The 22,645-nt window shown below is 44.1% G+C and overlaps 1 protein-coding gene across 2 annotated transcripts; it reads left to right on the top strand.

Annotated features, from left to right (window-relative positions):
- The first annotated feature begins 834 nt into the window (after positions 1-834).
- Positions 835-22,453, top strand: TMEM45A (transmembrane protein 45A). 2 transcript variants are annotated; one of them, XM_063350210.1, is made up of 6 exons: positions 835-1,157; positions 11,240-11,449; positions 13,638-13,850; positions 14,574-14,758; positions 16,977-17,122; positions 18,536-22,453. In XM_063350210.1, the coding sequence occupies exons 2-6, from the start codon at positions 11,260-11,262 to the stop codon at positions 18,627-18,629; spliced, it is 828 nt and encodes a 275-aa protein (XP_063206280.1). In that variant the 5' UTR covers positions 835-1,157; positions 11,240-11,259; the 3' UTR covers positions 18,630-22,453. The 2 variants fall into 2 exon arrangements, with proteins under 2 accessions (XP_063206280.1, XP_063206289.1); XM_063350219.1 differs by lacking the exon at positions 835-1,157 and adding an exon at positions 1,347-1,489.
- Positions 22,454-22,645: the final 192 nt, after the last annotated feature.

The raw sequence follows: 22,645 nt of genomic DNA, 5'->3' as shown, positions 1-22,645 counted from the left end.
GTGAAAAAGTGTCAAACAGAAATGCACTGTTGATCTAAATTTTTAATCTTCACATGGAGTTAATTTCATCCACAAATTTCTCAAAGCAAAACGTTTTTGGATCCTGGAAAGCAAAAATCTTAAATTAGGGGACTCTCAGAATTCAGTCCCAGTTATGACTAGCTAGTGGGGAGAGGTGCACCTTGGCTTGGCTATTCCAACAGCCACAGGGGAGACTGGCCGCGCAAGAGCTTGATGCTGACAGGGGGAGAAGGTGAGGGAAGTTTCTGGTGTAGTTTAAACAGAGCTTCAAAACCTGATTATCACAACTTCCTGGCAAATACCTCAAAGGAGGATTTTTTTCATACGTAAGATTTAAGGATTTCGTTGGTGTTCTCTGCAGGCTAATATAACAGAGGTGGTGCAGTATAAAATGCTTTTCACTATATTGTGAGTGATTCAGTAATGTCACTAACACTGTTTACTACAGCATGACATTTGCAAATAAAACCGTGGCTTCATCCTTTCAATTTTATTTTTAGACATTCTTCTTTTGGATTCAGGGCTCTGCCATACATTCCTGCAAAATTACAGGAACTACAGCCACGGGTGCTCATTTTCGTGGAGAAAACCACGGGAGGAGGAAAAAAAAAAAAAAAAGGCAAATAATTAAAAAAAGCCGCTGTTAGACGCAGCGATCAAAGGAGGGTTTGTGTGTCAGCAAGTCGCTCTACTTTGTCTACTTTTCTCAGCCTGCCCGGGCGAGTGGGAGCCGCTACCCCCGGCCGTGAGCCCCGGACCCCGGCTGCTTTTCCTGGAAAGCGGGGCAGGAGCCGGGGGGAGGACGGACACCGGGCTGCGCCGGATCCCGCCGAAACCTGGCTTTCCCCGACCCCCTTTTATTTGGCTCTGCCCTGGGTCCTCCCCGGCCAGGAAACCGCCCGCTCCCGCCCGCCTCACCCCCCCCCCCCCCCCACCGCGGGGCCGCCAGGGGAACATCTGGGCGGCCGCGCCGCCAACATCTGGGGGGCGGCAGCGGCGCATCCGCCGGCGGCCGCAGCTGGAGGGTCCCGCGGCCGCGGGGCTGGCCCGGGCCGGCAGCGAAACCCCTCGGAGCGGGGGCCGAGGGGCTGCGGGGGAGACGGAGGAAGAAATTGCGAGAGAGCAGGGCGGAGGAGGTAAGGGCAGCCCGGCTGCCTCCAGCCCCGGGAAAGGCTGGAGCTCTCCCCCGCGCAGAGCGGGAAACGCGGGGTGAAGGCAGGGCGGGGGTGAGGGGGGTGATTAATATGCTGGGGGGTGGTGGTGGTGGTGGTGTTAGTATTCCCGAGTGAAAGGACAACACTCCATGTTTGCTTTAATTCGGTCCACGGGACTGGGGCGGGGAGGGGGACAGGACTCCTGAGGTAGAAATCGCGGACGGGACTTTCAAATCAGAAGTAGCTTTTGAAAAGATTGCTGGTGTTAAAACGCGACTGTAGCCCTTGGAGTCATCCGCATGGTCTTACCCCAGGTACGAGAGCTTTTGCAGCAGCGGTTCCGGATCGTTAAAGAAAGGGGGATTGAGTGTTAGGGATGGGAATAAAACATCCACTATAGTTTTAAATTTCTTGCCCGATTTTTTTCCTCTCTCTTCTTTGGGTGCCTCAAATGGAGACGTAAGTTCAAACTTGAATTTCCAGGAAAAATCAGGAGACTTTACATGTAGCCGTGTCTACTTACTATATGAGAGAAACTCTAAAATTAGGTTTTTCCAACCTCTCTATTCTATTGCAAAATAGAATAACCCTTGGAAAAACACTTACGGTGTTAGTCACTTACAGTCCCTGAATATGTTGTCTCAATTTTTCAGTGATAAATCATATTCTTCTCTCCCAATAATGCTTAGTACTTGACATGGTATCAAACATTTAATTACCTGTCTGATAAATGGCTTTCTGAAATTTCAGAGCTTAGGAACTGAAACATAGAAGTACTTCAAAGCAAAGTTATTTATGCTTCTTCATTTTAAAACTGAATATATGATGATTAATATGCATTTACATATCTAGAGCTTGCGGTGTCTCCAGTATGTATAACTTTGCATCACCTTATATTATTGTAGACCTCTTTAAATTATGGCATACATTGTACCATAAATCATCACAAGTAAAAGGAATGTATTCAATATCCATTTTAGATGCAAGTTCATCACTGAAGTTACATTTCCGAAGTTTGCACAGATGTCTTTTGCTGCTTTTCAGGGTTGCTTATGTGGGCTTTTCGTGTATTTTTCTCTTTGCAAATGGAGTTGGGTAAACCAAACAGATTTCTCTCAGATGTGGAGAGTGTGGGTAGAAATAACTGCTGGGGCAGAAAAGTCAAATGAACCTTGAGTTGTGGCTTGAATAATTATGCCTGTGTTTAGGCAAACTGCTCTCTGTTTATTCTTCTTTTGGACACCAAATCTGCCTGGAAATATCATTTTACGCAGTACTGCAAATGGCCAGTGCAGCAGCACAAAAACAGGCCCCTTGTTTTCCAGTCTGAAGACGTACATGAATCAAGACTCCCCAGTGTCAAACCTCAGTCAGTTGGCTCCTACTCCGTTTCTTAGATGTCACCAAACATGCTCACGCTCACTTGCAGTTGGCAGCAGTGGTCATTTTGATTGTCTCTTCCTAGCTATGAGCAAGGCAAAGTTCCTAAACCCAGGGATTATAAATAATTTAACATTGTTTTTGAAACATGTTAGTTTTTAGTAGAGTGTCACTCTGCTGTGGCACTCCTGTCTCATTGTGCAGCGTGAGCCAGACCTTGAGTTCTGGCACTCCTTTTGGCTCCAGAAGATAAAAAGGAGACTAAAGTCCCTTCTAATCCATTTATGCCTAAATCAGGGCCTGCTATAACATTTTTTATGCCATCTGAGCAAAATTCCTAAAACTCTTGCTCTGCATGACTTTGCACTTGAGAGATTTCTAAGATACAGAGTGTAGCATCTGTAACGTCAGTGGTTTTGGAAGAGGATACGGCCCCTTGCTGCGGTTGCTGGTCTGATTGAATTACAAAGTTCCTACTCCATAGCGTTACTCTTGCTCCCTCCATTAATTTTGTCATCTGAGGGGCAGCAGGAACTGAAGCCGCTGCTACTGTAGCCTTGCATTATGGAGGACTGCTAATTATTATTAATTTCTGCTAATGTTGCATTAGCCCTAGCTGATCGCCGTTTAGTGACTACAAGGTGGTCCCACAAAGAGGAACTACACCTGTTTCTCTGATGCATTTTGATTTTCCTAGCTGGGCTCAGCCAGCCATTTCTCCCAGCTATTATCAATGTTACAGGCTGCCTTGCCAACGCTCCCATTTATTCATTAGTGTTTCTCTTTCTTTTCTGACCCACACATCTTTCTGCTGTTGAGAGTGCGTTTCCCCCAAGCAATAGTTGGTAGAGGCGGTGCGCTTGGTCACCCTTGTGACAAGCCGTACACCAAGCACCCTGATCTCGACAGACAAGACTTGCAGAGAAAACTTCCGGGTACAAAGGCAAGGCAGTCGAGGCAAAGCTCTAGGTGCAAATCCCACCTTCTGCTCTGTTGCACGGCTTTATGGAAATTACCGACAAGAAAGCTTTTTAGAATTTGTTTTTTCCTTCTTACCACATTGCAACGCTGCAAGCCCTAAACACTCAGATATCATTGGTTACGGCATCCAAATCCATGAGATTTAAACACTTATTTTAAATCACTCTGTTTGCCAGCTAAGAGTCCTGAGGGTTCACACTACCTAACTGTACTCCACAGACAGACAGGATGGCTGAAGGTTAAGAATCACTTAATCAAATAACTTCAGAAAGCAGAGATTCAAGAAGAAGAGGCTGGATCTCAGCAGGAGGAGACAGCAAAATGCAGCACAGTGTCCCACTAGAAAGCAATATTCTGGACACATGCCCCTGGTTTCCAGTCTCTTCCCTAGCAGGGCACGGGAGAAGTTCATCTCTTATAGGTGTCACCTGCTTGTTGCCCAGGTATGAGCTGTTATGAGCATCACATTGGTTGGTTTGTAATTTTTTGGTAAGAAAACCGAGTCCTTCTTATGAACACCAACAGGGACTTCCTGATGCTCTTGCATTTGTTGAGATGAGCTCCCTTCCCATTTTTGTTAACTTGAGACTATCCTTAAGATGAAAGCTTACTAATACGCACAGCACAGCATGACGCTTTTGCTTACCATATTTTGTTAGTGTTTGGCGATTCTTTAGAAGAGGGTCTTCTTGGTAATATGCCAGTTTCTCATTCGAAGGCCTCAGTCATCCCAATATCTGGTACTGTACATAATGAAGAGGAATCTAAATTCCTTTTCTGCAGTCACTGGTAGCCACAGTAAGGGAACAACCCTTGCAGCTGAAGAACTAGAAGTCATATTGCGGTCAGCAAGCCCTGGCTTCCATTCCTGAAGATCTGTCCCTCTCCAAGAACAGAATTCCTCACTTTTCTCTTTCAGACCTGGCTTCCTTGCAGGCAGAAAATAGCACTTTAGACCACTCAAACATTGAGTTTTCTCAGTAAACACCCTTTATTTTTGGTTATGTCTCCTTGTCTTCAAGAAGTATTTGGAAACACAAATAACAATTGCAGCAACTTCTAACAGTCTGTAAAGTGCTCTGTAAGTGTCAAATGCAGGATTTGTCACAGCCCAGGCGGTCATTAGTATTCATTACAAATATTGGTCATGGTCCAGTGGTCCTGTCAGCTTTGCTGTCTTACTAGATCCTTCCACTGAAGCCCTGACTGTATTGTGAAGACACTGTAAGGCGAGGTCCAGAAAAGTGATGCTAGCAGAAACCAAATAATATTTTATTTCATTTCCTCTCCAGAGATGGTCTTTGAGCAATAAATCATCAGTTGAGATAACAAACTTTTACTCTCTCCTCCCATTTTCCTATTAGGAAAGCGGAGAACATGCAGGTAAGCTACTACATGTAGGTTGAGTACAGGGAACAATCTTCTTACTGGTGGTATTACCTCTGCTTGACCGTGGGCCTTCAGGGATACCTGGGGTCCTGCAGAAGTCGTTCACTGAAGTGACTTGGGCTGTTTTAAAGGCAATGAGAGGAATTGACTTTAAAAAGAGAGAGCACATAGGAATTTCACTAGCTGGCACAATTCAAGTTAAAATCAGGAAGCAATAAGAGCTCTATCTGAGCCCAGCGCCAGGTGGACTGGAAGAGGGAGCCAGTCTCAGATGTCAGCGAGGAGCTGCCGCAGCACAGCAGTGGGATGTGGCAGCACATCCTTCTACCATGCCGTCTGTCCGGCACAATCTGCACACAATCAAAAACTTGCTCGCACCCGCTGGGTTGGGAGGAGCCGTGCACGGGCAGCACCTGGCTTTGAGGGCAGCAGTCTGCCGTGACCTCTGCGGGGAAGGGAACTGCTGCTCTGCGGAGGGGACAGCTGGAAGGTCACCCCGCAGAAGGCAGCGGCTACCGCCGGGTTCCTGCGGGCAGGGAAGTGTCTGCGGTGGCTGAAGCCAAACATACTCCCACAGGAGGTAGCATTCTCATACCTGCAATAGTTTACTCACATACCCATGCTATTTTACCCTTTATTTCAGGCAGTGCTAGGAAATACCAGGTTTTATGGCCAATAAAGAAACTATGAATCTTTCATAGGAAAAAATGACCCTTATGTATCCCATGCAATTACAAGATTTATTTTTTTGTGCGTGTGTTTTTTGAATTTGTTGTGATCTGAATAAAAGGGTCCAAATTGGCAGTCCGGGGGAACTAAAAATTTCATATCCACAGACTAGCAGCTGCTCTGATATCAAGAGCCAATGGTAAGATTATTATGGAGCATTTGTTGTCCCTGGATAACCCCTAGAGATGGCCTGCTCCAATATGGGAGCAGAAACAGTTAGCAGATGCACAGAGAAAGGGAAAAGCAAGCCAGAAAACTGAAGGTCACAGGAGATGAAAAAACACAGCAAGGAGCACTCGAAGGGCTGAGTAGGACAAGTGTCTGGGAAGGAGGAGTTGTTGACAGATGGAAGGCTCTGAAAAAATAGAGTAGTTGAGGTTGTGGGTCCCAACGCAGCACTATGAGAATTGGTGTCTTGGAGTCCCTCCTTTCTAAAGCCAATACCTAGATTTCTGGTCATTCTCTCTGTGGTGTTTTTATTCTTCATCCCTGTCTTGCATGCCTGCAGATTTTACTAAGGAGTGAATTCTTCTCTTACAGGCTTCAGAGATGCCTATTCATGCCAACTCTTTTTTTTGGACCTGAGGCTGTACTGTAATTTTTTTTGTATTTCAAGAAGTCTTGAGTCCTGCTTTCATTGGGATACATAGTACTCAGTTCCAGTTTAATTCTGAAGGAGCTATAGGTGCCAACTGGGTATTTCCTTAACATCAGAGCAGTGATCTCATCTGAAAATGTGAGGCTGTAGTTGCTGAAATGCTTTTAGTTGTGACATGAAATCAGCATTGCATTTAGTGAACAAAGTAATTACAGCAGACATTGTTTCTCAGATCAGCGTGGGTCTCCGTGATGTTCACAATTTAATGGCTGCAGGCTAAAAGGCACTTGCATCTTGAATACATCTTTAAGTGCAAGTAGGAAACTTTGGTTGTGAAGTAAACTTGCCTGTGATTTTCTTTGTCTTAGGTGCATTGAACTTTCCTGGATTCCAGTTTTTGGTAGAAGCTGTATGATCACAATTTGTGCAATGATTAGAAAGTGTCTACAAATTTGTTATTTCCTCCTCTTGTCTGGGTGCATTATTCTCACTGACATCATGATCAATTCCTGCAGCTTTAGAGACAAAAAAACATTTCGTATCAAATATTATAAACTCCACATCATTGTTTCTTAATCTAGCACATGGGAGAAAAATAACACTTCGTTTTTACCATTGCAGTAACTTTGCTCATGTGTAATCTTAGGTTTTAACTTCTGTTACCCTATGGCTCTGTAGCAGACACGAATGCATTGCAGCAGAGTGAGTTTGTGGCCTCATAACTTGTGTCATTTCTGGAAAAAAACAAAACAAAACAAAACACGTTTCTGGTTGACTGTCCTCTTTAACATCCCCCAGGGCTTGATAAACACAGGAAATTGCGAGGCGTGCTGTTGTGGCAGCAGAACGTGCAGGGAAGGGAAGCTGCCTGCAGCAGGGCTCGCTGGCTTGGCTACCACTTGTGTCCCCGTCCAGTACAGGTTACTCTGCCTAAGCCCCTGTCTTTTTTTTTGTAAAGGGAGAAGGGGAAAAAAGGGAAACTAACCTAGTTCTTCAAGAGACGATTGAGAAACCGTCTGAGTAACCGGGCAGTATAGGTACTTTCTCCATACCACTTGCAAGTCTTGCCTTAGTCCCCACTGAGGCAGCCTGAAGAGACCAGGAATCAAACCAGTAAATCTTGCGAAACATCCCTTTTGAAAAAGTTAGAAGATGTTTAAATCAGTCATGTAAGTCTGTTTCTTACCTGCCTTTCATTCTTGTGCCAGGGTGAGATAATTTTCAGGCTGAAAAGGCAGCTTTTAATACCCCCCAAAATGCACACCTTTTCTTGAATGCTCACTTGGAACCTGCCTTTGTTCTTCCGTCCTTTCCTACCCGACCCCCTGGGTGTGGGGGCTTCCTGGGTGAGGCTGGTTGGGCAATTAAGGCCCATGGGTACCCTTGAACCCTGACAGCAGCGTACCCCTCCTGGCGTGTCCCACACCCTCCCGAGGGCGGGATTTTGAGGAATACTTGCTGTGGAAAGCCCAAATCTGGCCTGGAGCGTGCGTCTTGTCTCCTGGTTCCTGGGCACGCACGTCGGGGTGGCAGCCCTGCTGGCTAGTGGGGAGGGAGCTTCCCCCAGGTAGGGTCCAAAATTTGCTTTGCCCAAGTCCAAAATTTGCTCTGTCAGTGCCCTGGCTGCTGTGGCTCCGTGGCTGGTGGTGGTGAAAGGGTCCTGGGTGGTGAGGTTTCAGGATGGAGACATGAGAAGCTGAGTGAGCCTGCAGGGATCCTGGGTGGTGCCCGCAGCAGGTAATAGGGGTGGTTTGATCAGCGATGGGCAGGGGAATGTCTGCTCGGTGGAAAGCCAAACCCACTCATCCACGGTGAGGGCTGTGGCTGGGTGACGCCGATTGTTTGCGTGCCTCTTGTAGGCACCAGCACCACCGGCTTTGCCTGGCAGGGTTAGGAGCAGGATTTGGGCAGGGTTGAGGTCGTGCAAGCAGGTCACCAGCTGCAGGTAGGCCTGCAGCACCTGGTGTGACTGGTTGGCTTTGGGGAGCAGTGGAGGGAGGGCGAGCAGACCCCGCATGGCCGAACCCAGACCTCACGGCACCCAGCTGTGGGGCAGCCTCAGGATTTTCTCTGCTCACATCTGTGGCTGATGATGGGCTCTAGGGAAGGTGGTGGGCAGCAAGGAAGTTTTGATGCCAAAGTATTCTCATAACCCGCTGATGCCACCTTTATCCAACAGATAGCACCTGAGGTATGAAAACTGGCCGTGTCCCAAGCCGTGCTGAAGAGCTGGCAGGACATGCTTTGTCCTGGGCTGCGCAGGGGGATGCCAAAGCGCAGTGTGGAAAGGCAGCAGCCTGCCATCCCGTCCTCCTCCTTTCACCTCCCGTTGCACCCCTGCCTCACACTCCAAACTGTGCCTCCAAACCATGCGATATCACCTGGGTTACTTGTAGGCAAAACTGCCCAGTCACATCAAAATTGTGTGTGGTGGCAGTTGACTTCTAGCCTCATCAAAATAAACTCTCAGGCCTGATAAGAGAAAATTCATGAATTGGGACATTTAATCAGTTTAAGGCGAGCTCTGTCATGATGTTTTCAAGTTTACTAAGGATTTGAAGTATAATTTCACGTAACTCCTTTCTGAAGCCAACTGTGTTGAGATTCAGTGTCCCAAAGGTCTGCCGCAACAACTGGCTGGGAGATCCGATGTGCCTCTTTCTAGAGAAATCCTACAAATAGTCCCCAACATCTCTGGATGAACTCACACTGAAGTTTACACTCTCTAAAGCTAATAATACATGATTGAATTGCTTATAGTAAAAAATAAGTTTTTCTGGTTCTGTTTTGTTTATGTTGGATACACAGCAGTAGCTGCTGTATCAGTCTTTTCCTTTTTCCCCTTGTTTTGACCGGCAAAAAGTAGTTTTTAACAGAGTATCTTGATGGATTACCCAGACTTAGGGCAGAAAAGTCCTGCAGTGATTAGAGCTCTAGATAAACCAGGTGTGAATTTACAGAGTGAGAATAACTTTTGAAGTTTTGTATACCGTGCGCTACAAATGACATTAACACGCTGTTCTTCATTTGACTCTTACGGCAGCCGTACTCTCCTAGAGGGAGGCTTTTCAGAGGTTTAATTTACCTTTTTAATCCAGTATCTCGCTTTGATGTGGGATGTAGGGTAAATCTTTCCATTTGGAGTGCTATGTACCTCTGGTGAATAATAAAATATCTAATGAATAAAGTCTTTATAATGAATGGTGTTCAGTGAGACCAGATACATGGCAAGGAAAGGCCACTCCCCACCCCTCCCCTCTTCTTTTCATTAAAAGAAGGAAAAAACCCAACCTGTCTGAAAAGACAGCAATGTCTTTCAGGCCAGCAAGTTTCGGAAGAATCAGAAATTAAGGCTTTCAAAGCAAAAGAAGTATTTCAAAGTTTAAAGCAAAGTTTAGGTGACGGTCTAAAACTTCAGCTCCTTTTTGAGGCAAACGATGGCACAGTGAGTACTGGCAGTGATGCACAAGCTGGTCAGAGTCTTTGAACTAAAGACATCCTGAAATGAGGAACCTCTTCTGCAAGACCGTGGGGGCTGGGTCTCAGCTGTGGGTCTGAGCCCCACAGCCGCACCACTGAGAGCCCGGCTGCGCTGTAGGCTGCTTGAGAGTGAGCAGTGCTTTCCCGCCTGCAAATAAAACACACAGGCACCAACTCAGGCGGACTTTAAGGGTCAGCTCTGGAAGAGGAGGGGACAGGCAGGGGGGCCAGGACCCTCTTCAGCATCCCTGTTTAAATCACAGCCCGCCTCGTGCTACGCATGAACAGTCGTATTTATTTTCTTCTCCTTTGTGGCTATATAGGACACCTCTCCTTGGGCCGTTGGGTAATAGTCTTATGGCAGCTTCAGGACCTATGCATGTGGAAAAGTTTCTCTTCTTAAAAAAAATAATTAATGCTTTCAGTGGAGTTTAGCCTCCAGAAATAAGAGAGGGCTCACACTACGTGACTAGACAGCATTACGTGAACCATCTGCAAGTACTCCATGGCCCACAAGCCACAGTTTAAAACTTCTTATGCAGCACTGACCATAGGAAATACTTACTGAAAAGAAAAATATACCAGAGCCTCCACATTCTGTTCATAACCAGATGGCTCCAGTGTAGTACGGTGACTCGATTTTTAAGTCAGAAATGATAATAACAGAAAGTACAGGTTGCCAATGCTCCTCTTGGTTATTGCCTGTGCAAAGATTTAATATGCCTTTGGGTCACAATGCACAACAATTCAGTCTATAATAACTTAAAGAAAAATTGCAATTTAATGTTAGAACTGTCACTTTAATGAAGAAACTATTGGAACTCCTAAAAGTTGGGATGATGACCAGAATTACTAGGCTTTATTAATGGCACTGCTTTTAAATGACTGTGTAACACTGACCAACTAATAACCTTATCACTCAGCGCACTTGATGTACTTAACAATATATTTCTAGTTGTGGGTGCATAATTCACCTGTTGAGTGTGCCTTGATGTTTGTAAATCATAATGAGACATCCGGATTGAAATACCAAATACAGTTTATTAATGAAGAGTTACCCATCGGCTCTGTATAAAATTCATTTCTCCTCAGTCAGGTATTCTCTTGATTTCTGTTTGTGCAGTAAAGAAACATAAAACCCTCTCTAAAGGTGAAAGAACCGAATTGTGAATATTCAATTCACGTTCTCTCTTTTGCTAGTACAACTTCAACAGTATGACATGGTGTACTATGGCTTTTTTTCTCTTAACTTGCCAACTGCCAGCTCTGCATTTCAGCTTTGCAGTTCGGTCTCTTACTCTTGTTCTGCAAAGCTATGAAACTGGGGAGACTGGCTTGGTCTTTTGAACTACCAGGGAAGATAATTACCCAGATCTATTTTTAAATTAAGTATGAGTACTTAATTCAGTGACACTCTTTTGATCTATGCAAGGGGATACTTTAAAAATATAACCCATAGAATTTTCCTACTATTCCCATAATTGATCTGCATTTGTTTCACCTTCAGGCATCGCCTAACATAAAACCATGGGCAATTTCAAAGGGCACGCGCTCCCTGGAAGCTTTTTCCTTCTTTTTGGCTTGTGGTGGTCAGTGAAGTACCCACTGAAGTATGCCTGTAGAAAAAACAAGAATGCTTGCTACCTTGGTTCCAGGGCAGGATTTCAGCGCCTGGAGTTTGTTGAGGGGATCATCAAAGCTGTCTTTGCCCTGATTGGTAAGTAAGGTGGACTTGGAGAAGACAACAAAAAGGCTGTGTCTTTTAACACTTTTTTTAAAAAAATTTTGTTCTCTGATAAAACATATCTCATTGTGGTTTGGTATTTTGTCCTTTAAACACCATGAATCTAAGAACTAGTGGGGCCACTGCTGTTAATTACATAGTTGTGACTGTGACATGGTTTCAATCCATAGCTCTCTTCTGGAGCTTCTTTACAGTCTCCTGACTACTTCACGGCTGGCCCATCTGAGTGTTCGTATGCTTTTCACTACTTCAGGGTGGGAGATAAAGTATTTAGGCAAATCTCACATGCAGACTGGGAGCACCAGGCTGCGGGAGCATTGCTTTTCTATTTCAAATCCAGCCATCCCAGCTGTCAGTCGTCTCCACTGAGTTACTGATAAAATATGTAAATGCAGATGCTTCTTCAATCGTGTCATTCAAAAGCGAAAATATTCAGAAAGAAAGACTGAACTCCAGATGTTATTGCTGCAGGACTCCTGCAACAGGGAGAGAGAGGGGGCTGTTTCTCCTCCTGTTGTGGACTGACCTGGGTACAAACCCACGGGGGTGGTTTAGTGAGCTGTGCAGCTGATTGGAAGTGCCTAGTTCTTGTTTACATTCCAACAGGCCGTATGTTAGCAATTTACCTTTATAGATTAAGTAAGCTAAATAACAGAGGACCTGAGGAGATCAGCATATTTGGCTTGCAAGTCAAAAAGGACCTAAATTTTTAGTATTTTTAGATATTCAGATTCTACCTATCTACTCTTCTTTAGATGCTCAGAGTTGCCTGCTTTCTAAGGGGCAGACTCTGCCAAAATCTTGTTCTTCTTTTCCTTCCCCTCTGGAAGTTGTATCACTTAAGATACATCAGCACTGAAGTGATGTTGTGTGTACAGTATACACTTTGATATGCCTTATAAAATTACCAAAACCTAAATAATAGTGTTCGTTTTGAGGTGTGAGTGGGGACATCTGTCCTACAAATCTCCCAGTCAGCGTCTAGAGGTAGTTGGGCAGTTAAAACGCGAAATCTAGTGGTTTTATTCTCACCCTGAAACAAAAAGGTATTAACTCATGGTAATTTCAGTTCCAGTCAAAAACGTGGACAAGAAAGCCTGGCAAGGACAAACAGTAAAAGCAGCAAAAGGAGCAAAACCTGCTGTTTCTGTGTCAGGAAAACTTGAAATAAAGGTGGAAAAAGACTGCATTTGCTCTGCAGCATATCTACTTTCACAGCAGGATGCTGGCCCACCCTTTATAAACAATATAATTAATATTTTAGAACCATAATATATTTTAAACCCTTCCCAAACTTCATTGATTATATAAAATATCTAAAAGCAGCTTTCCCCTTGCTGGAATACTGCAGCTAGTTAACAAGACACAGAGGGGCCAAGGTAAGGGAGGCGGTGGAACAGCAATTCAAATACTAACTCGGTATAGATTCTCAGGGGACCTTTAATAACTCTGCACGGTGGAGGGATTTCCTTTTATGGCTTTATAGGAAAAATCCCCTTTGAATTAAGAGTCTGAAGTCTGCCATCCTGCATATTGCAGGGGACTGAAACGGTAAATCTTTCTTTTGGGGACTTTAGCATGTGTTATACTCACGTTTGAACCACTGGGAAAGGCAGCTGAAAAATTCAGTCAGAGGACTACTACAATAGCAATTGTTTTTTTTAAAAAAAAAGCAGCACAGAATAGCTGTCTCCATTTTCACTGCTGGAAACTGCAAGATGCAAATAGTCCCACCAGGAGTGGAGCTGAAGCCTGGTTTCCTCTGGTTTTCTCCTCTCCGGATTATGTGATGCTTAACGTATGTTTGAGCTCACTCTGTGGTCTTTCCCTCAGCAAAGCAACTTGTTTCATCTCTCCTCCACCCATTGCCTGTTTTCCTGAAAATGGATATAAAATTAATATCTTTGAGGGCTCTGTGAATTTTCACTTGAATTTGGACGACATGTTAAAAACTTGATTGGGAGCAGCCGACCTGAGCAGAAGGGAGCAAAACATAGCAATCACCCAGAGCAATCCTCAGGCAGGCAGACTAAACCCCAAATTGACTGGTGTTATGCTGTGTGGGGATATAGTGTTGCCTCTGTTGTTTGTATGAAGACTTATCATCAGTCTATACCTCAAGCACCAGGACAAATAGTTATACTTCTCATTTCACGCGCAGGAATGGTGGCCGAGCAGTTTGTTCCCGATGGACCTCATCTGAAGTTGTATAATTACGAGGAAAAGCACTGGGACCACTTGATGAACTGGCAACACGCCACCATGTACCTCTTCTATGGCATTTCAGGGTTGGTTGACATCGTGGCTCACGGGACCAATGCGTTGCCGGTGGCCATGGACAGGATGATGCTTTCCTTAGCAGTGTTTATTGAAGGTCAGTCTACCTCTCCCTGCAGGGGTGTGCGTGAAACTTGCAGAGGGGTATCAGTCTTTGGGCTGGGAATCTCAAACCAGCCTTAACGGGACCTGGGTCTTTAACTCCCTGAAACGCATAAAAAAGATCAGTCTTGGCCCTCCTTAAACCCTGAGGGTTTGTCTACACTGCAGCCCAGAGCATGATCCCTCGTTGTAGAGGGGTACCTGTGCTTTCCTAACTGGCTCAGATAGCAACAGAAATGCCATGAAAATAGCAGCAAAATCCTGTTTTGGGTAAGTGCTCAGTAGCTCGGGCACGTGCTTCAATGTGTGTTCCGACATGGTATGCAACATGCTAGCTAAAGCCAGTGGGAGTGCATTTACCTGCACATCAATGACATGCTGGAATTGCACTGGAGACACACTCAATTTATACTTCCTGTATGCACAGTATATCTCATAGCATCCCTCTTGTTACACTGCAGAGACAGATGAATGAGACTTTTTGTTAACATGTTTTAAACGAAAGGTGACAGAGCTGCAGCTTCCCATACAATTTCCTGCCCTGATCTCAAGAGTACACAGTACGTAGGCATCAGCCTTAAAAAATTACTCTCAGTCCAAGTGAGAAGGCAATATTGGCATAAAGAGAAGTGCTAAAAGTTCATTGTTTTCTAATAGCAGATGCAGGGAGATTACAAGGGAAGAAAATATCTGAAACTCATCACTTTGTTTATTCCAGGTTTTCTCTTTTGCTACCATCTTCATGGGAGAGCCATGCTGGATGTTCATGTTCATCAGTTATTGCTATTCGCAATCTTTGGGGCTGCTGTTTGCATATTTCTGGAAGTTTTTTTCCGTGGCAGTATTGTGCTAGAGATGCTCCGCACAAGCCTCTGCATATTACAAGGCAGCTGGTTCTGGCAGGTAGGTCACTTTTCTGCCTTAGGAATTTCCTCCTTTGCCAAAATTCGTCTTTACCCCTTTGCAGATGTTTCACCGGTGATATAACACGCCCTTTAAACACAGACCTCAAAGTACTTATAGAAAACAATGCACTCTTAATGTCCCATTAAAGAGATAAAAGTATTTATCATATCTGTTTTACAGATGAAGAAGCCATTTTACTTCTAGTGTCTTTTATTTGAATCAATAAAAAAGCTAAGGTGGCTTTGTTGAGCTCTCCCTGGCGACTGAACATCCCCTCTGATCTCTGGAACGTGCTGTTCAAAATTCTCCAGCCAAATGGCGGTGATTTTATAGCCCAGCAATATATGCTGTTCTTTGCGAAGACAGTCCTCATCCCCAGTGTCAGCTGGTGGAGCAGTGAGTAAATGCCCAGCGGCGTACTGGGTAGGTGAGGCAAAGCGCCCTTTGGCTTGCTCGAAGAGCATATATTGAACAAAGGCGCAAATTATCTTTCACATCGGCTGCCTCTCTACTTTCTAAAAAGCGTTTCAACAGTGGCACCCTAGGTTGGAAAGGTATCTGAGCTCACAATTCACATCAAGCGATTGAGTGGTGTGAAGCCTCCCGCTTTTCCAGTGTTTGGGAAATTGAGCACAAGAAGAAACAGCCCAAACATTTATATTTCAGGGATGTGGCTCCCAAAAGGACTCTTCAAAATGCAGCTGCCATGCCTTCACTCACTTGTGATTCTATCCAATTAATAGATATTTGATAGCGACCCTTTCTCTGCTGTCAAACAAGAGAGAGAATTTGAAGAATTGCTGCGCTCTTGTGACAAAGGAATGGGAGCGCTAGTGCTGATGTGTGTTTCATCTTATAGTGGAGAACTGAGGTCACTCCAGTGATTTTTCTTTCCGGCATGTCTAGACTGGCTTCCCTTTTTTATATGCTGGCCAGACACGATTAATAAAAACGTTTGCTGTTCCTTAGGAGAACTGGACACACAGCACCAAATCAAATATTTAAATACTTGCTCTGGCAAGAAAACAGACCTCCGGAACGGCAGTATTTTTCTATAAGTGAACTCAAGAACCTGGTGCTGCAGCATTTGGTGTTTTATTTTCTTGTTTCTTTGGTGATTTAAGAAGCTTTACATAAGAGGAATTACATGCAACCATTTATTCTTTGTTGTCTGCCTGGTCTAATTTTAGAACAAGTTATTTCTTTAGCTCTGGAGACAATGTGGTTTTTGTTTCAAAGTGAAAAATTGAAGAACTAAAAATACAAGATATTTAAGTGTGGCTTTTTTCACAACCGCATCAGACTTCAACCGTATGTGTGACTGAAAACCACATACTGGCTGCAACGTGACAGATTTGTGAAAGGTGAAGGGACTTTCTTTCTGCATCATCAACACCCTCATTCATTGAATTCTCTGCATGGAAATGCAAAATGCACTCTCTCTTCTCCTCCTTCCTCCCCTCCTCTTCCCGGATCCTAAATTCTCAGCTAAACTGCCAAGCGGTGATTTTTAAGAGTATCAGGCAGTACAGAGTACAGAGGACTGGTGCTTGTCAAAGCAGACCCCTGTGTAGCCATGGGCTAACTGGTTTCCCAGATTATGCATTAATCTGGGTTTGATCTTTCCCAGCTCTGAATAAACAAATCAGCTACGTATTTCACACGAACTTATAGCCTTGGGTGAGAAAGCTCCATTTTTACATAATTTCAAAACCTGACCTGTTCCCCGGATGACCCAGAAGAAATAGACTTACGGCTCGCCTTTATTTATTAATTTATTATTCATCTTCTGAAGCATGTAACACATTCCCAGACGCTGCTGGGAAGAAGTGAGTCAGAGCAAATGGCCGGGCAGGTTTGCTGGTTGGTGATGGGCTTGTGGTTCAGACAATACATGGCTGAGCATCGTCCCCTTTCCTTACAGCACATAATTGTGATCGCTGCAGGACTTGTTGGGCCGGCTCCGTAATTTGCTGGACAAGAGCAGGGGGTCTCTGGGACAGGCTCTGCATCTTCAGGGGCATTTCTGCACAAAACTGTGAAATGATCCATCACATCTGAGTGTGACTGCAAAATTGTTTTTAATAATAATCGACGGAATAATCAGCACTATAAGAAAATGAAGTGTCTACCTTGTCATGGGTAGCATGAGACATGATATGGCATAGGACAGACACCAAATGATGTTTGCTAAATATCTTTTATTTTATTTCAGATTGGTTTTGTGCTTTATCCTCCAAATGGGAGCCCGGAGTGGAATCAGACGGACCATACTAATATGATGTTCCTGACCATGTGCTATTGCTGGCATTATGCCTTTGCTTTTCTTATACTTGCAGTGAATTACACGATTGTCAGCTGGTAAGTTACTTGAAACACTAAAAATTTGGAGACCTGTCTATTTTGTCTAGCAGGAGCTTTATGTTATAAAAGCTTCACTGACAAATCAAAATGTTTCCACAAAGTAAGTAATTGTCTTGCAAGGTAAAATAAGAATAGATATCACTAATCAGTGAAGACAACATGACTCTCTGCTTCACTAGAAGGGCAAAAACATTCATAAAGCACAGCTCTGACAGTATAATGCTTCTCACATAAAATGAGCTCTTTTTGATAATCTTCCACATTTGTAAGAGCATAAAAAGTTAGAGGGAGGAGAGGCCTTTTTTTCCTACAATATCTTCTCTCCCAGTCCTTATCTCTACTAATTCCAAGTGGCTTAGTCAGCAGGCTTCATGACTTAACTTTGAAGATTATTGGACAGGTTTCATTGCTAGCAATTTCCTGTGATTAGGCCTGATTCCTTTTTCGCTAGCCAGTTTCATCCCCTAATTTCTAAAGTTAGCCCATTTCCTCACCACCCAGTGCTAATTCTGACAAAATTCCCACTGCAGAGTTAACTTGGTTGTAAAAATGAGCCTGATTCTTCCATGTGTGATTGTTTTCTGCCTGCAGCACCTTACCAATCCTTTGCCTGCACTGTCCTAAACATGCTTCTCTCCCCTCACTTTACCCCTACCGTCATAATAGCCCTATTTAATATTGTTTTGGCCATATATAGTTCTTGCAGTCTTGCTCTGCGCCGAGGAGGTGCCATGTCTTTTTGGATTTCAGTCCAAAAGGCACCGACACTCAAGGCTGGGTAACCCATTTGTCATGTAAAGGATGGGAACTGTAGAGAAAGTGACAGCAATCTTCCACCCCTTTGGATGCTGGGAATGGCGGCTGCTGCAGCATCAGACAAGCCCCTCCAGGTTGATCACGGCATGCTGCGCAGAGTTCCCATCCGTGGGGAGGCTGGCCAGACTCACTCTTCTTCACAGCTTTATAGTACGCTTCCACGTGAACACAGCTATTGGTCTTGTACCTGCACAACATTGAACTTTCTAGACTTTACACTGAGATTTGCTTAAGGTGTACGCTCTTAGATGCGTCCATAGGAACAAGCTCTTACAAGCAGTGCATACAGGTGGTACTGTCACAGGCAGCACATGGTGATGTCACAGCACATGTTCGCATTGTATAGCGGTCACTCGTGCTAAAATACAGGTATCTACAATTAAGGCCTGGGGTTAATTTCTGCCCAGATTCTGCTGGAAATCACTGTCCCTCTTTACGATGTCTTCCACAGTGGCCCACTCCAAGTCTTCATAAACCAATCATCCTCGTTCCCCAATGAGATGCAAGAGCTAAATAGTTTTTTACCATGTAAAAATGGCCAGATGAGCCTTGGAGTTACTATTGACAACTCTTTTTTTTGGTTGTTGTTTCCAGGGCAGTTCGTTCAAAGGTTAAACAGTCCCAGTCCATGGAAATGGGATTACTGAAAACATCTGAACGAGATCAGGAGTCAGAAGATGAAATTTAGTATGAATATGGCATGACTAGTTTACCCGCTCTACCATTAGGCTAATTGATACCTCATTTCTAGGTTTGTTTGCCATCTTATTCATTCTTCGCTACAGCTAGCTATGCAAATATCCCCCAGGTACTGTCTACATCTACACAGTTACATCTTTACTTGCAGAGGGTAACTTTGGTATCAATTTATGGTGGTTGCACTAGTACCTTGCTTATCACATGCTTCAAATAAAACTAGACAAGTATTAGACAGACTTGGACTGGATGAGGCGGCATGATGAAGTCTGTGTGTTTGCCTCATTAAAAGCTAAGCAAAATGTTTTCCAGCTGCTGCTGAACAGACTGTTCAGTTTCCATAATTAGGGTGTTTGTTGCCCTGCAAGTAAGTGTGCATAAATAACTGTGCAGACCTGGAAAACAGTAGAACAAGATGGGAGGACTCAATGACCTTTAAGGTCCCTTCCAACCTAGACAATTATATGATCCTAAGATTAAAAAAAAAGTCTTGCAGCTGTCTTGTACAACACCGTTGTGTCTCTGCTTGTGACTTGATGTTAAATGGAAAGAACTACTCACTGAAAACCCATTCAGTGTTTCCTTGAAGAGTGTATGGTGTGTCCACTCCTGCAGAGACACCACCAAGCTTGGTAGGAGGACTGAAGAGGTGTATGATGATCAAAAGCCACTGCAGTTATTCATTCTCATGCCTAGGTAGTCCTACCTCTTTGACTTTGAAAGGCAATGAACTGACTCTGCTTTCCCTCAGCGAATGGAGCAACTTCTTTTCCAGAAAGGCCGAGGCACGTCCAGTGGGGCAGCGCCTGACCACAGGGCCAGTTTCTTTCCCAAAGTTACTTCCTTTCTTTCGGTGGAATTTGGTGGTGTTTCAGCAAGGCTCAGTAGCAGACATGTGACTGGACCAAGCACCTGGGTCAGGAGCAGGATATGCCGATCTGTGGGCAGGATGATTCGCATCCTTTTACCTGTGTCACCCCTGCAAGCACTGGCAGCCTGTGCAGTGCTGCAAGGTGAGCTGTGGGAGGGCAGATGTTGCCTTCATAGTAGCTCTGTGCCCAGCTACCCACAGCAGTGAGTGACTTAAATTTTTTTTTTCAATTGTATTTATTTTCTCCACTATTAGTGAAGTCTTGATGCAGTGTGAAACAGAGCGCCCTCCCCGGCGCTCACTGTTGCTTGGGATGCGCTCCAACCTCACCAAAAGGGAAATAACTGATAGGTGTAATCTCACTGCCCCTGTGGGGTGGATTTTTGAAGCATCGCTCTGGCTCTAATGCATCTTTCAAAAGACTTGGACGGGCAGCTGGGCAGGAGGGAGCACGTGCTGTACCACTGCATGTGCGCTCTGCTTTCCAGAGGGCTGAGCCCGGGATGCGTGCTGGTGGCCAGGCGCCGGTTTACAAATCTGTCAGTGGTAAGGTGATCATTCTGGAAAACAGCCTTTCCCTTTAGAATACCTAAAATAATATTTGCTAATTATTTTTGGAAACATTCTAATGCAGGACAACAAATTATGTTTAAATAGTCCCAGTGCGTCGGGTTTGGTGCTGCAGAAATGTGTTCCTTCTGTCATTTGAGTATTTTCAGATCCTCCTAAGGGAATGCAGAGCCGGACTCTGGCAGATGAATGAGCGCTGTAGGATCTGGTCCCTCTACTTTTGTGTTTCCCCTAGATTTTTTTCAGTGTGAACCAGAAAAATCAGTAGCATGAAATTATTAATTGCAGTAAACTGATTGCTTAAAAAGATAGGCAATAAAATAGTTTGTAGCTCAAAGTGATTCCAGGGCTCAGAAAATAAAAATATTTCAAGGCTTTTCCTAAAGCTGTTTCACCTTCAGTGCAACATACACAATCACTTCATTTTCAGGACCCATCTTTTACCTTCTCGTTTTCAAGGAGCACCTTCCTTAGCTGCACATACTGTTAATGCTGAATTTTAGACTGCCAGGCCTATCAATGCCTTTCCAAAATCAGTGAGGCCGTTTATTCTGAAGGAGGTCTTCAGAAAGTACTTTGCTTCTCATAGGCAGGAACAATGCAAGTTTCTTCACTGCTTTTCTTGATAAATTACATTTAATACTGTACAAATATTACGGTGCTGTATCTCTAAACTAAAGGGATAACGTAAGCAGGAGGAGAAGCAAGATAAACTGGCTGGGCTTTGATATGTCTTCTTAGAAGACTTCAGTTGGCAAGTTTTAAAAATTATTTTAGATCTTTGCCAAGTATCATGAAATGACACTTGTAACCAGGTGTCAGATTATCCAGATGAATCTAGCAAGAATAGTTGGCTCACAGACAAAATTTCTATGTTTAGAAATGTAAAACGGGAAACTGCAGATGCACAGACAAAGATCACCACTTTTCTTAATAATTGCTTGCCCTTCTTCAGTGCCTTCCTCTGAAGGGCCTTGGAGATTTTGGCAAACTTTAATGAAGTCTGTCTCAGGACATTCTTGTAAGTTAGGTGTCGGTATGGCATTTTTTTAGCTCCGTGAATCAGCTTTGCAGTGGTCTCACTGTAAACTCTGAATTAATTGATATTTACTCTGCTCCGCAAATCTAAGACTTGAGTTTCGTTACTGTGGTTCCATTAAAATCAGATTTTCTGTTGGCACAAGCCAGAAGGAAGATCCACAGTTTTGTTGAGGAGCTTGCCTGTTAATTGCAGCAGGGATACATTGGCCAAACGCAATGTGTCATTACACCCAGCTATAATCTTACCTTCATTGTACCACATCACTCTTGTCTCTAAATTGTTGGGATTTTTTTAAAGGGCAGAATTTTTTTCCTGTTAGCATGGTTGGCGTATAAAGCTTCTGTAGTGCTGAGCAGTGAGGACGATGGCTATGTATCGTCTATAGATTATTACAATCTGTCGTGGTAAGCCAAAATCAGTCCACGAAGTGAGCCTCATGGGATTCAATAACCTGAATGAGCTGTGAACGTGTAGGGTGCTTAGCAAACTCTCCTTTTGAAAAAGAACGCCTTTTCAGAAACAAAAGTTGCCAGTACTTGAACGTGATGGCCAGAAGAGTGGCTGCCTGCCGCGATTCCTCCCGTGATCGCCTCAGCCTGGTGCCTTTAGGTCTGTGTGTTTTCTTGGGAGAAAACCTGAGCAGGACACAGCCTGCTGGGAGGTATCACCTCCATCTTCCTCTGTGTCTCTGCTGTGAATCTCCCGTAAATGATCAGAGAACTGGACAAATAAGCCCACCAGACACATCCGCTGGTTTTGGTGCAACCGTGCTTAGCAAAGATGCCTTTAAAGAAGCCCAACCTGAAGGCTAATGCAGTCTGTTACGAAGAACTGTAGGGCAGGCTTCTTGCAAAAACTCTGTTCGCATAAGAGAAGGTGGCATTGCGTTATTAAGCTGGAAGAACTGCAAGGAAAAACAGATCCTGAAGCCTCAAAGAAACAGTAGTCTCTTGGATTTAATGCTTAATACTTATAATACAAGCAGAGTGAGTGTCACAGTAGGGTTTTGTGCCTGATGTATTTTTGGTGCCACAAAGGAAAGAAACACGTGTTGCAGGGTGGCTTTTTGCAACACAGAACACCTGACCCGTTCCTCTCAAGCATTGTTCAAAAGAGACGCCCAGGAACAGTAAGGTACCTATTATGATGAAAAAGGTACAACCTTCAGCATGTCACTAGCAACAGATTTTGCTTGAGTTGAATGAATGGAAGGAAGTCTGACAAGTTTACAAACACCACTCAGAAAAAGGTAGCTGCTCTCAAGAGAATTTAAATTATTGTTAAATATCGGTTCCTTTGAAAAACTATATGGTAGCTTATAATAGACAAGATATACCTGTAATTTTATTTAAATAAAATTGATTTATTCATATAAGATGTCTGTCATGTTTTCAGGGGGAAAAATATAACCATTTATGGGGCACAATGAGGTGGGATAGACACGTTACTCTCATAGCCCACCCAGACATTTGAATGAGTTGCACTTGAATTCAGGAAAGGTCAGTGCTGCCTTGTCAACTTCCCT

This window comes from Chroicocephalus ridibundus, chromosome 1 (genome assembly GCF_963924245.1).
Source record: "Chroicocephalus ridibundus chromosome 1, bChrRid1.1, whole genome shotgun sequence".
Classification (NCBI taxonomy): domain Eukaryota; kingdom Metazoa; phylum Chordata; class Aves; order Charadriiformes; family Laridae; genus Chroicocephalus; species Chroicocephalus ridibundus.
This window is presented reverse-complemented; position numbering and strand designations above follow the sequence as displayed.

Coding starts and splice junctions, on each gene's coding strand:
- TMEM45A (XM_063350210.1), top strand. CDS start 11,260: ATGGGCAATTTCAAAGGGCACGCGCTCCCTGGAAGCTTTTTCCTTCTT. Junction 13,851..14,573: donor CTTAGCAGTGTTTATTGAAG/GTCAGTCTACCT, acceptor TGTTTATTCCAG/GTTTTCTCTTTTGCTACCAT. Junction 17,123..18,535: donor AATTACACGATTGTCAGCTG/GTAAGTTACTTG, acceptor TGTTGTTTCCAG/GGCAGTTCGTTCAAAGGTTA.